Raw genomic sequence first — 14,217 nt, 5'->3', positions numbered from 1 at the left:
TAGGCGAAATGAATGTAATGTCGGCCTAAATATCCCTAATTTTAGCCCATACATAAATTCAGCAAGCGACTAAATTTTCAATAGCGACCAAAAATATCTATTAGTACCATCCCAATGACGCGTTCATCTTGATAAAATTGATAAATAGCAGATTTTTAGTGATGGACCCAATCTTAGATCCATAGGCCAACATTAGAGCCATTTCCCCTATTCTTTACAATTCACTTGAAATATTCCTAGAAATCTCTTGCTTTGCCATTGAGAATTTAGAAAAGTATGATCCCAAAATTTCATTGGAATTCACTTCAGAATTTCATTAAAAAATTTCCTCAGTATACCCTTCAGAGGATCTCTTGGTATTTACATGAACTTCTCTTGAAATTCTCTATAAACTTGTTTTTTTTTTTTCTTCAGAATCTCCTGAAATCCATGCCAAATAAAGAATCGAAAAACTCGACCTTCTGCGATGTACATGAAACTTTTCATAATTGTTTGTTATGGGTTTTTTGTTCTGGGAAAAATACGCTGCAAAATGTTTTTTTTAGTAACTTCAAGTAATAATTCCAAAAAAGCGTGCAAACTTTCCATTCCCTTTTACGAGAACCGCATAATAAAGCCATTCATTGGCACCCACACAAATCATCAGGATAAATACAACCAAATTCTAGAATACTACTGCACATCACCATTCTCCTCGTTACCAAAATAGTTGCTAGCAACCATCCCTGAACGGCATCATTGACACCTCCTCCGAGTGCGCACATGATGAAACGTTTGAACAGGTATTTGATGTTCGGCTTGAGGTACCATTTAACGGCGCCGGTTTTCGGGCGAAGGTCACTCCAGAGAAAAACTGTAGAGTGACGTTTTCCCCGAAGCGGTCCAAAATTGGTGTAACCTTGTCGAAATGATGTAAACGTAAGCACAAACTCTGACGCGTCACTCGAAACGGAGGAATTGTGATGGCATGACTGTGAGGGGTAAGTTGCGGCGGTGATTGGTTTAGAACAAATTTTGCTGCGACGACGACAAACGAATGTAGAGGGAGGTGACGTGGGATTATTGAGCTGATTAAGATTGACGTTGATTCGGGGGATCTAGACCGTTCGTCTCGATGCGAATTAATCGCACGCGAAGCGAGCTGATTTCGTCGAATCAGCTACGAGTGCTCTACATGGCATTTGCAAATTTGTTGTCGAGAACGAGTAAATCAATGGAAACCGTTCTAAAAATATAACAAAATAAATTGGTTACAAATCAAATATCGACTTTGTTCTCGAGAGTTAATAGGTGTTCGTTAACTGAATTTGCTATTTGCCTATGTACTATACCCGCTGGTTGGTATGAATCCATGAATGATGAACTAAATGATGCACTGCAGTTGTCAGGGATATTCGGTGACGAAGCGTGGGAGCTGTTTTTAGCAGGTTATTTTGCCTTCCGTTATGACGTCAGTTGAACGCAACACATCGAATTCTGCTAATGAATTTGCTTTCCCTTTGTGCGGAGGAAAACATTACTGGAAGCGGGAGTTCCGGTGTCGGCTTTGGGGCTTTGAGGCTGGGTGCTTGTGTGGTTGTTTGATGAGTTAGAAGATAGCATTTAATTATAGATTGAAACACTCACAGTTGTTTGCTTTAAACATCGCAGTTCAACGGGAACGTTAGATTTCCCAGCGTTAGGGTTGTTGAAATTCTCCATACAAAATATTAAGGGAAAGCTTAGCACCCTAATCAAATTTTCTAGCACCTTTTGATTTTTCTACAAAATATTGGAAAAGATATAAAACATATTCAGGGCTGGTAGCGAGTCACTTTTTAGTGACTTAGTCACTTTTTTCAAGCCAGTCTCTAAAAAGTCTCCTTTTTTAAGGCCAAGTCACTAAAGTCACTATTTCTTGTAATCAGTCGCTATTTTCAACTTTTTTAGCGTGAATTTATTTCAAGATTGATCATTCTTTGCTTTAGGCGTTTAATCGTCTTTCTCTATCGACAGGGTGTCTATTCATTTTTCTAAATAACATTATATGACTTTTCCAGGTTTTTCCAGTATTATAACGGATAAATTCCAGGTTTATAATAAAGCTAAGTTTTTAAATGCGTTAAAAATATTCTTTTTTTTTTGTAAAAACAACAGAAATTTACCCAATCGTTTTTAAGACATGTCAATCAGTTTAAAAGAAACAGCTTTACAATCAAATCCATTGAATGTTGTCTCACTTAATAAAGTTGTAAAAAACTTACCCAATTTGAGTAATTCCAAGATCTAAAATTATTCAATATCTTGAAGCTTCGTATTGCATGTACAAGTTCAAGATATTGAAAATTTTCAAAGTGCCAGAATCAAGGAAAAAAATACATGATTTATTTCAAGTTCATAGGAACTTTGGCGAATTGATGAGGAATGAAAGGAAATGCTGAGAATTTCAGTGAAGCTCCATAAACAAACATAAGGGAAGTTAATATGCTGAAAATATGGGGAATTTACTGGAAGCTTTAAGAACCTCAAAGCGGTTCTTTTAGCATCCGAAAATTTTCGGGAACTTTTATGAAGTTCCTAGAATTTCAGAGAACTTCACAGGTGTCAAGCGAACTTTAAAAATAGAGAAAATATGAGGGGTATTGTGCAATTTTTTTAAAGAATTTCTAAGAAAAGCTAGATCTAGAGGTTTTTTTTTGGGGAATTTCAGACCTTAAGAGCAGTTTCCGTAGCTTTAGTCCAGACTTTTGGAGCAGTTTGAATATCTATGATCGAAAAATTTAGAAAATTCAAGACAATTCCATGATAGGGTTTTTGATCTAATTTCCGTCCTACTAAGCACAACCCGCACTTTACCTCTCTTTTCTGAACGAGTTTAAACAAAAAATGGAATATTTCTGTCAAAGATGGCTTCTAAATTTATTCACCTTTCTAAACGTACCGTTGGATTTGATAAAGAGTGACAAATTGTTGAGATATTGTTTAAAATCTAATACTGCTTCTTGATTCTAAATTCGTTCTACGAGTTTCAATTCCGTCCTAACGCCTAACGTTAAAACGCCATTAGATTTTCTTCGTCCTACGGATAAACGTAGAAAAGGGGGATTAGCTAGGAGCGCTTCTTTTGTTTTGAGAACAATGAGCGTAAATATTAATACAATGCGCTCTAACAGGATTTATGTTATAGCTAATGAACTAACGCATCGGATCAAACCTATTATTGATTTGTGCACGGTGAAATCATTGATATTATTGATCTTTTTTGATCGATAGAACGGAAATGGGCGATTACGACGAAGTAGTGCTCTACCCTATGCTGAAAAAAAAATCAAGAACCCCTAAGATGTTCCGAGAATTTCAGGGAAGTACAGAGTCCTTCAGAGAATTTATGAAAACTTCAGAAATATTTCAGAAACTTCACAGAAGTTCAGAGAATTTCACGGGAATTCCATTTATTTCCGAGCAGCAGAACCGAAATCTTCAATAGAATTGAAAGTTTTAGGGAAGCTTTGAGAACATCAAGACAGATTATAGAATCAAAGACAGATTCAAGGAAATTGTAAAAACCTTAAAGAAGTTGCGAGAAACTCAAGGAATTATGAATATATATCAAACAAATTGCCGGATTATTAAACAAATTAAGAGAACTTCAGGTAACCACTGATAAGTTCAGGGAAAATTAGGGACCGTTTATAATGGTTGTAATACTTAAGGGAAATTGTCGAAACTTCAAGGCAAATAATTGAATTTCAGTAAAGTTGCGGATTCTTAAAAATATACTGAAAATTCAGGGTAGTCTAGAGAACTTTAAGGAAATTCAATAATCGTTTAGGCAGTTTAAATACCACCAGGAAAGTTTAGACTATTGAAGAAGTTTTAAATAAGTGTCGATAATTTAAGGGAAGTGAACTTCAAAAAAATCTTGAGAACTTCAATGAAAATCATAGCTATAGTTATATTAATTATTTCGTTCTAATTCCATGAAAATTGCGGTAGCACAAAAGTTTCAGAAATTTAGAAAAACTTCGAAAACTTCACAGAAGGACTGTGGTCTTCACAAACATTTCGAGAACTATATAGAAATCTAAAGAGTTTAAGGAGAGATCCGCGACCTTCAGGATTTTTTATGAACATTGGGGAGGCCAGTTACTTTAGTTTCAGAAAATTAGTGGGAAGTTTAAAGCAGTTCCCAGATTTTCAGATAACTTCAGAGACGTTAAAACGTTAATTGAGGTCCTTGCGTACGTTCAGAAGCTCACTGAAGCTTGAACATTTTTAGGGCGGTTCAATTAAATTCAGCGCAATACAACAAGATTCATGAGAACTGCTAAAACTTTAGAGAAGTTTTGAGAATTTCAGAAAAGAACAAAGAACCTCAGAGCAGTTCCGTTAACATTAGAGAGGTCACATAAATTTTAAAGAAGTTTAGAGAACTTCAGCGAATTTTTAAACGTTTAGAGGAGATCCATCATCATTGAAAAAATTTTGGAAACTTTAGGAAGTCCTAAAAAGTTCAGGGAAGTTTAAGAATTTGATGAGAAGTAGTGTGAGTCTTAGGCTAGTTTCTCAAACTACAAAAGAATTTCAAGGCAGTTTCATTAACTTCAGGAAAAAATTGGGAACTTTCAAGTAGTTCTAAAACCTCAAAATAGTCCATATTCTGCGGAGATTTCCATTGAAATATTCCTCAAAATTTTGGTGAAGCTATCTTCCGGATTCAATTTTATTTTAGTTTTCCTTGGAATTCTCCACAATAAGAAACTCTTTCGAAAGATTCTCCGAATATTCATTGAATTCATTTCAGATTTCCTTTTCAATCTCACTCCTTCCCTTGGAATTCTACTCACATTGAAAGTCTCCTAAGAATTAATTGGCATTTCTCTTCACAAATTGCTTTTATTTCTTCTCATAATTTGTTTGGCAAACTCTCCTGAATTCATTTTCCGAATTCCTGTGAAGATGTCCTGGAGTTATTCTCAGATTTTATTGTAATCCTCCTTTAGTATTTAAAAAAATCCAAGGACTTATGCTCCGGATTCGTTTTCTCCCACAAACTTAATGAAATTATGCTCAGAATGCCCTTGCAATTTGCCTCTGAAGCCCCTCAGAAATTCCTAAGAGTTTTCATTAAAATTTACTTTTAGGTCACTTTTTAGTCACTATTTTTACAACTATAAGTCACTATTTGGTCACTTATTTCATCAACATGGTCACTAAAATCACTATTGTTAACAGCAGTGATTGCTACCAGTCCTGCATATTAGAGAAAAAAATCCCTTAGATTTCTGAAAAAATGTACGTGTAAAAATATGTGTTCTATCTCATCATGGAAAAACGTAAATTTTTGTGGTTTTTTTTAGAGATGGGCAAAATAGTTCATTCAAGTGAACTGTACTTGCAGGAAACGTTCACTGAAAAGAGTTCTTTGGAACAGTTCTTCCGTTCTGCCAGAAAACAATTTTTTTTTCGGGTACTTCGGGGGCTGCTTGTAGTTTCCAACTAAAATTGATCGCAAATTCTTCAACTGCTTTTGTTGTTACTTATTATTTATTATTGTTGCTTTTTCTGTGTTCAAATAGTCATTGAAGAGAGGATTTTTATCTCGGTTATAAACCAAGATTCTCATGTTTCAAATAATATTAAATAATTCATATGATGATTAAGCACGTTGCTATTCAACCCGGATCATCAGCCACACTTTTGAAAACCTGTTTTATGGTAATATTTATACTTGAATCGGTTGTAAACTGTAGATAATAAGTCAAATTAAGTGGTTCTCTGCATTTTATATTAAATTTGAGTGAAATATGGCCATAGATTTGGTTTTGAAAGTTGGCGCACAAGTAAAAAGTGAGGTTACGCAACCCCACTGCTGTACTTAATACCTACATGTACAAATTTCCCTAAATTTCAGTGAACTTCTTAAAACAATGCATAGAATTATGTAGAAGTTCACATTGAAGAACCTCATCAAATTTTGTAAAACATAAGCCAATTTTAAATAAATTATGCAAATTTTGTAGAAATTTGGAACCTCAGAGATTTTCTCTTTAGCGTAACTGTGTAAAAAATCAGGGACTTAGGAGTTATTGTTGTTTTCAAAATTGGCGGGCGCTGTATTTTAGAAACGGCTCATTTGATTTAAACGGCGATTGAATTTTCGAGTTAAGTACCTTTTTTTCTAGTCTTGTACGTAGCCGATTTTCAAAAGAATCAAAAATGGATTTTTGGTGCAAGCTTTTATCTCCAATTTTAGGGTACAAAAACGGACTGTTTTTTTTTCAAAACGTCGCCAAATTTTTATTTTTCAACCAAATCAAAAACGGCTACGTACAAGACTGGGTCATCTATCAGAGAATAACCACAAAAAATTCGTTGTTCCAGCTCCAGTGGTGTGACCGCCAGACGTCCCGCCCCGCGACGACTCAGACGGGAGGTCTCCTGGGGAACCTGGTGCAGCGGCTACAGGAGACATCCAATCGCGACAAAAAAAATCTCTATTAAAGAGGACATTTCAATTGACAAAACCATGCATCCTTTTTTTTTTTAATTGATCGTTATTTACCCTAAAAAAAAAATCGTGAAAATGACCAATTTTTCATGCCGCCAGAGTGGACTACCCCCTTAAGAGAATTTCATAGAAATTCAAGGAACTTCGTTACACCACCGGCGGTGTAGTGGTAAGCGTGATTGCCTCTCACCCTAAAGGTCCTGGATTCGATCCAAGTTGGCGCCGCCGGGATTTTCTGAGGCATAAAATCACTGATCACGCCTTCCTTCAGAATGTAAGTAAAGCCGTTGGTTTCCGGACCATGAGTTGATGGGTAGATAGGTAGAATCCAGGTGTGGGAGCTGCCTTCCTGGCATCGGTAGCAGTGGTACTCAGTACGGAAAACAAGATCGTCGGAAAACAAACCAAATAGTAACTTTATACATGTTTGGATAACTTCATAGCAATTAAGGAAACTTTGTTTTATTTCAGGGAACTTCATAAAAGTTCGGGGATCTTCTTTTAACTTCATGGTCCATCGTTTAAGTTTAATGCACCTTGAATAGGAACTTAAGGGAACTTCGCATAACATCAACGCAATTCTGACAAGTACAGGAAACTTCCTAGAAGTGCAGCGAACTTCATAGTAGTTCAGCGAACTTTGTAGACGTTTAACGAATTACGTAGCGATTGGAGAAACTTCGTAAAACTTAATAGATGTGTAGCGAATTTTATTTACGTTCAAGGAACTTCACAGGAGCTCGGTAAACTTTCTTGAAGCTCAGCAAACTGCGTAGAAGTTCAGGGAATTCATTAGAAGCTCAGGTAATATCGTAGACGCTCGGAAAACTACATACTTAGTACTTCTGGGACCTTTGTATCATCTTAGGGAACTTTATAGCAGTTATACAAAACACGTCAATGAACTTTCTGGAAGATTTTAGAAATTAGTTTGCTCTGTGAACTGCAGCTGTTCAGAAATATTCGTAGAAAAACTTAGAAAGTCTTCCCTGAAATTCGGGGAAGTTCACAAATGGTCTGAGATATTGGTAGAATTAAATCTCACGGAACTTCGAACAAGTTCAGGAAACTTCGAAGATTTTTAGAAAATTTTCTAGAAGTTAATGAATTTTTGTAGGTTGTTTGTTTATTATCGACCATTTAACCTTTTAGGTCATTCGGGTCGTTCATGTTTTGGAATACAATTTTTGTCTTAAATTATAATGGTATCTTATACTCTAGGCACTGATTTGAATTTTTAAGTTGAAATTTGAATTTTCGCTGTGATGGCCGGGTTGAGTCTTGATCCTATCTATACGTTGAGGGACATCACGGATTTAGCTGCTTTTATGGCTTGTTTCTTCCATCTAGTCTGCAGGAACTTGACTATGGTGAACGTCAGTTGAAGCGCCACCATGATGAGGATCATGGTAAGTTTAAGATCGTTGTTCTCCAGAAGTCCGGTATGGACCTCCTGGTTTTCGATGATTGTAACATCTTGATCGCCGTTTTGGGATGCCTCCCTTTGTGTTTTCTTTTCCCATTTTGTACGTCTTGCACTGAAGTTGTTTTTCGCTGTGTATTGATACTGATACGACTGATTGCTGTGCTGAGGAGTATGGCTGGTTTAAATATTGCGAAGTCAGCAATCTTTGTAGGTACTCAGCGAACATTGCATGAGTTTCAGAAAATTTGGTGGAAATTCAGTGAACTTTCTAGAAGTTCAGGAAAGTTTGTATAAGCTATGGAAAAATCGTAGAATGGAAGAATGGTAGAACTTTGTGGATGTACACAATACATGCATTTGGATATTTTTCAGTACTTTATTATTCGTATGAAGATCTGTAACTGTTCGTCTCTCAAATATTCTTCCAAAAATCAATAAAATCTTTAGCTATTCGGAAATTTTAGTTCTGTCCTCTGTATTTTTTAAGACTTCAGATTGATCATCTCAAGTTCCTCAACTGATCAAAAAATTAAGATATTCTTCTAAGATTGCTGGTCGATCTAATTTTTCGGCCACTAATTTTTCAAGACTTCAGGTTGATCAAATAAAGATCTAATGATCGTAAAGGTTACAAAATTCAAATGGCGTCTCTCAGATATTCTCACAAGTTGGCCAACCAACCGATCAGGAAGTATTTAAAGATATCCAAATGATCGAGGGTTTCAATAATGTAATTTTTTCAAGACTTCAGTTTAATGAGGTTTATTGTGTAGATTTTTTAACTGTTCAAAAATTCAAATCACGTTCTCAGATATTCTCTCTAGTCAGCAGGTTGATCGAAGATTTCTTGATAATATGTTTAGACTTCAAGTTGCTCACATGTTATTCTGAAGATCTCCAGCTGTTCAAAAATTAAACTGAATTCTCTTAGATACTCTCAATAGTCGGCAGGTTGATCAGAAAGTTCTTTGATGTTCTCCCGATTCTTAAGCTGATTGCAGATATGTACATTGTCAGGACGATCTAGTATTATTTTGAAAAAAAAACTGTAATGTAATTGAAATACATTATGTAAGGAGCTTGACATGTAAATATCATTTATGTAGCAAAAACCTTCACATGTCTGATTAAAATTAAGTAAAAAATTGAAAATGTCTACAAACATTTTCACAAGATATGGAATGTCTTCATAATGTCTGCGCAAAAATGCCTTCAAAGAAATTCAATTCAATTTTGAAATGTTTTGTTTTGTTCAGATCTTTAAAAATAGTCCAAATCGGATATCTCAATTTTTTTTTCGGAGTTCCTGGAAATGAAAATTATAATTCTAGGAGGTCCTAGAATCTTGAGAAATAAATTCTATGCCTAGGATCTTCCTAATTTTTCCAGTCCAAAATCTGCAACATTTTCAAATTGTCGGAGAGCTCCCTTCGTCCAAGCCCCAACATGTAATACAGGTGGTTTGCCCACAAAAGGATAGCGTGATTTATTTTCAATTGGAGATATCGTGGGTTATTTTGATCCTCAATAAACTAATTGGGCTAGGCAGCATTTCCAATTCTTCCCTCTTCCAATGTAGCACTTGCAGTGATGGAAAAGTTCGCAAAAATTCACTATGACTCGCGAACTTTTCCCTTGGTGGACTTCGTGAAATATCGCGAACTTTTCCAACACTGAGCACCTCTGACCATTGTCACATGATAAATTACACTTCGAATCCACGATGAAATACTCATATAATACAAACATTTATTAGAAACAACAAACTTTAGTTACATTTTGTCTAAAAGTGATACACACGAGTTGTCGTCGACCTCATGCCCGGATAGATCAATATTACAACTAAAAACTAGGAAAGCTAAATTTATAAATGGATCCCTCCATACTCCTAGAACCCAACGAGTCATCGAGAGTTGATGAATTCTACCAAATATTGATCTCCTCTCTTCTCTTCTGAATTGGCTCCCGATCACCACTAACATGTGTTGGCCATTATTTCCCCGATATTGGTTGATCAGCTCTATGATCCCCGGTATTAGTGGAACGCCAGTGTTGTATTCCTGGATGGGTATTGTTAGGCTCGAACACGAAGGTTGGGATTTTGAAAAAAAAACCTATACTTTTTTTTATATATTCTAAGGTTTTCAATATTTTACTACCGAATTCTGAAAGACCCGCATATACCAATTAAATGAAATACACCAAACAAATAGTATTCATATTTTATTTCATCCAACCTTCACACAATTCAAACACCTCTCAAACACCACTAATCTCCTTGATCCATTCACGGACGGTAGCCACCCGGGAGTACACTCCTGGATAACCTTCCTCAGCACATCCCTTACCCCAGGACACCACACCGACCAGCTTGGTTCCTTCGACCAACGGACCTCCGGAATCTCCCTGGCAAGCATCCTTGCCTCCCTTATCGAATCCAGCGCACAACATTCGTGGGGTAACCTCTCCAAACGACGCATAAGCCTCGACACACTTCTGCTGGTTGACGGCCGGAACGTTGGTAGCCCTGAGCTCCTTACCAGACTCCAGAGCATTCTGAGTGTTACCCCAACCGGAGACCTGCAGACACGATCCATCCTCGACCGGTTCATCCTGTTCCGGTAGGTCAACGGCAAAGAACTGCTCGCTCAGCTGCAGCTCCTCACTCAGCTCCAACAGAGAAAAATCATAATCGATAGTCCCGATGTTGTATTCCGGGTGTTGGATGACACGCTTGACAGTCACCAGCTGACCACCTTCGGCATGTAGAGTGGATCCAACTCGAACGCTCAGTTGCGGATCATCCGACGTAGAAGCACAGTGCCCAGCCGTCAGAACCCAGGTGCTGTTGATGATGGATCCACCGCAAAAGTGTCCATACTCAGCCTGGAGCGATACCTGGAATGGTACGTCAGCGATATCCACTTCGAAACCTCCGACGATACGACCTGAGGAGCGGAGCACTGAATTGGACCACGGCCGGAGAGGATTCCAAGGGCTCGATAGAGCTTGGCTGGTGGTCGCAAGGACACCGGCGACGGTTAGTAATATGGTGAAGGTAACCATTATTGTAATTGATAGATTGGCTGTGGTTAGTGAACTGTGGTTTCATGGGCTTTGCGGAGTTTTTTTTATACCACTAGGGTACGAACGTGGATCGTTAAGTGGAATAGCCGAGATGATATTTCGAGTGGATTTGGATCGGTTTTTACTAGCTAGGTTGTTGAGATAGATTAGTCATGTTTACAGTTTCTTATTTTTAGATATTCCAATCCATATATCACTATGCTCGTATTTTCCCACCAACCGTAGTAAAACGTGACTAATCTACTTCAACAGCGCAGTCAGCAATCAGCAATACAAATCCACTCGAAATATCTGACCAGCTGTTCCACTTGATGATCCATGTTACCACTCTTATGGTATAAAAACAGCTCTGCAAAACCCATCAAACCACAGTTCTCTACCCCAACCGTTCTATCAACTACAACAATGGCTTCCTTCGCGAAAATACTAGCCGTAGTTTGCATTATTGCGACAACCAGCCAAGCTCTACCGAGCCCTTGGAACCCTCTCCGGCCGTGGTCCAATTCAGTGCTCCGCTCCTCAGGTCGTATCGTAGGAGGATACGAAGTGGACATCGTCGAGGTACCATTCCAGGTATCGCTCCAGGCTGAGTATGGACACTTTTGCGGTGGATCCATCATCAACAGCACCTGGGTTCTGACGGCTGGGCACTGTGCTTCTACGTCGGATGATCCGCAACTGAGCGTTCGAGTTGGATCCACTCTACATGCCGAAGGTGGTCAACTGGTGTCCGTCAAGCGTGTCATCCAACACCCGGAATACAACACCGGGACTATCGATTATGATTTTTCTCTGTTGGAGCTGAGTGAGGAGCTGCAGCTGAGCGAGCAGTTCTTTGCCGTTGACCTACCGGAACAGGATGAACCGGTCGATGATGGATCGTGTCTGCAGGTCTCCGGTTGGGGTAACACTCAGAATGCTCTGGAGTCTGGTAAGGAGCTCAGGGCTACCAACGTTCCGGCCGTCAACCAGCAGAAGTGTGTCGAGGCTTATGCGTCGTTTGGGGAGGTTACTCCACGAATGTTGTGCGCTGGATTCGATAAGGGAGGCAAGGATGCTTGCCAGGGAGATTCCGGAGGTCCGTTGGTCGAAGGAACCAAGCTGGTCGGTGTGGTGTCCTGGGGTAAGGGATGTGCTGAGGAAGGTTATCCAGGAGTGTACTCCCGGGTGGCTACCGTCCGTGAGTGGATCAAGGCGACCAGTGGAGTTTAGGACGAATTTAGTACAATGTGAATAAAAAATACAAATATAATCAACGTCAAGCATTTAATTTAGTAACTCCTTGTGGGTATACTTCTCCGATTGCCGTAAAATTCCTAACGATCTCGATGTAGGATTATGGATGATAAAAAAAGGGATCCACTAAAAACAACATCACCAGCAGCCAGACTCATAATTTATTATTGCTCGTAAATTATTCCTGCATTGATGTTATCTTTCCTTTCTTGCACGGTCCTGGTGGTTGGCATTTGCCAAGTTGGATTTACAGCAAGAGAATGAGTTGGCAGCACGAAACTATGTCATTCGTGCATTTTCGAAATGTGATTTATTAGTCTCGGATAGATAATGTACTGATGGATGTGTACAGAGACGGATCAGATAGGTGATGTGTGAATGATGAATGGTTTTATCGGATTTTTCATTTTGGGATTTGATTACAGAATGATGTCCGTTTTTTTATGCTATTGAAGTCAATCAACATTTTTAATACGGACGGTAGCCACCCGGGAGTACATGTTGCAATTCTGCAAGTTAAGCGAAAGTTACTCAAATGAAAGGGTATTTCGATGATTTTGTGTCTTTTATAAATTTAGCTCCCGCTGGGTGTTGTCACATTCCGGAGTTGAACTGGGATAAAAATCCATTAACTTAGACGCTAGACGATGTTAGTTGTTGCAAAATTTGAGCTGCTAATGGGTATGTGCGCCTATTAATATATGTTACACCTAATTGCGTCTGACTAAATTTATATTTAGCTCGTTAAATTAGCTTCTCTGTGATGTTTTAGTATTGTAATGTTGCTGCTATTGCAATTTAGATGAAATTAACTTACATAATTTTGGAGATGAAAGCGCTGTTTTTGTGATTTCCTACTGGAGAAATCCGCCCGCGAATTAACTTATGGTTAAGCGTATTATACAGAATATTTTTTTTATGGAGCTGGGTCTCAAAATGTGCTCAAGACAAAACAATTTTGTTTTCCCTTGATTTGTTTTCCGTCGATCTTGTTTTCCGTGCTGAGCACCAATGCTACCGACGCCAGAGAGACAGCTCCCACACCTGGACCCTACCTATCGGCCCATCAACTCATGAACCGGGAATCAACGACTTTACTTCCCTTCCAAAGGAAGGCGTGATAAGAGATGTTATGCCTCAGAACATCCCGGCGGCGCCAAAGACAAAACAAATATAATGGGATTTAAAACAAGTTATTCATATGTAAAATAGAGAGTGACCAGTGAACTGGGGAAACCGGAAAAAGCTGGGAGTTAGAATTCACCAGGGAAAAACGAAAGATGACAAATCTGGAAAAATATACCTCGTCCTCTCTTCGAAAAAAATAAGATTTCAAGACCCTTGGACTGGTCTAATAATTCCAAGCGCATTTCGAATGGAATTTCTAGAGAATTTTGATGAGGATTCCATGCAATTTCCAGAAGAATTTAGAGGAGAATTCGAAGATAACTCTGAGCAAAATTTGAAGACAATTCTCGGCCGGAGAATATCCTCTTCAGTTTAGCTCATAAAAGCACCTTTTAAATTGTGGGTCTGAAATTTGAGGTGAATTGCATGGGAACTCTACGGAGAATTTCAAGAAAATTAAAAAAACATTAAATATCCAATGAATTCTTAGAACGAGTTTAAAATTCGAAGAGCATCTAAGGACGAATTTTAAGCATTTTTTGGAACGTTCTACATATAATTTCTCAATTGTTATAGAGACATTTTCAAAAGACTTTTAGAGATGATTTCAAATTTGTTTAAGAAGAATTCTGAAAACTGAACTTCTGAACTCTCAATCAAATGAAATCCCGTTAAGTTTTGAGCGACGACTTCGAACGTGTCGCAGAACAAATGTATATCGCTAAACTGGTAAAATTTCCAAAATTCCGGGATTAAACCGGAAAATTTCTAATCGAGATTTGCTGGTCACCATGAAGATGGAGATCTGCATGAATTGATGCCCCTAGGGTTGAGTTCGGAAGCAGTCAGA

At 38.1% G+C, this 14,217-nt stretch overlaps 3 protein-coding genes across 5 annotated transcripts in view; 2 read left to right on the top strand and 1 right to left on the bottom strand.

Annotated features, from left to right (window-relative positions):
• The window catches only part of krz (kurtz), a 375,871-nt gene that overhangs the window by 78,544 nt on the left and 283,110 nt on the right, over positions 1–14,217 (top strand). The window lies entirely within an intron of this gene.
• LOC135697697 (trypsin 5G1-like) lies at positions 10,121–11,074 on the bottom strand. The gene has a single exon (XM_065217480.1). The coding sequence runs from the start codon at positions 10,980–10,982 to the stop codon at positions 10,176–10,178; it is 807 nt and encodes a 268-aa protein (XP_065073552.1). The 5' UTR covers positions 10,983–11,074; the 3' UTR covers positions 10,121–10,175.
• On the top strand, positions 11,167–12,220 carry LOC135697696 (trypsin 5G1-like). Its single transcript, XM_065217479.1, has one exon. The coding sequence runs from the start codon at positions 11,322–11,324 to the stop codon at positions 12,213–12,215; it is 894 nt and encodes a 297-aa protein (XP_065073551.1). The 5' UTR covers positions 11,167–11,321; the 3' UTR covers positions 12,216–12,220.

The sequence above is a fragment of the Ochlerotatus camptorhynchus genome, unplaced genomic scaffold (assembly GCF_037179485.1).
Source record: "Ochlerotatus camptorhynchus isolate MF236.1 unplaced genomic scaffold, CSIRO-AGI_Acam_v1.1 ptg000077l, whole genome shotgun sequence".
NCBI lineage: Eukaryota > Metazoa > Arthropoda > Insecta > Diptera > Culicidae > Ochlerotatus > Ochlerotatus camptorhynchus.
This window is presented reverse-complemented; position numbering and strand designations above follow the sequence as displayed.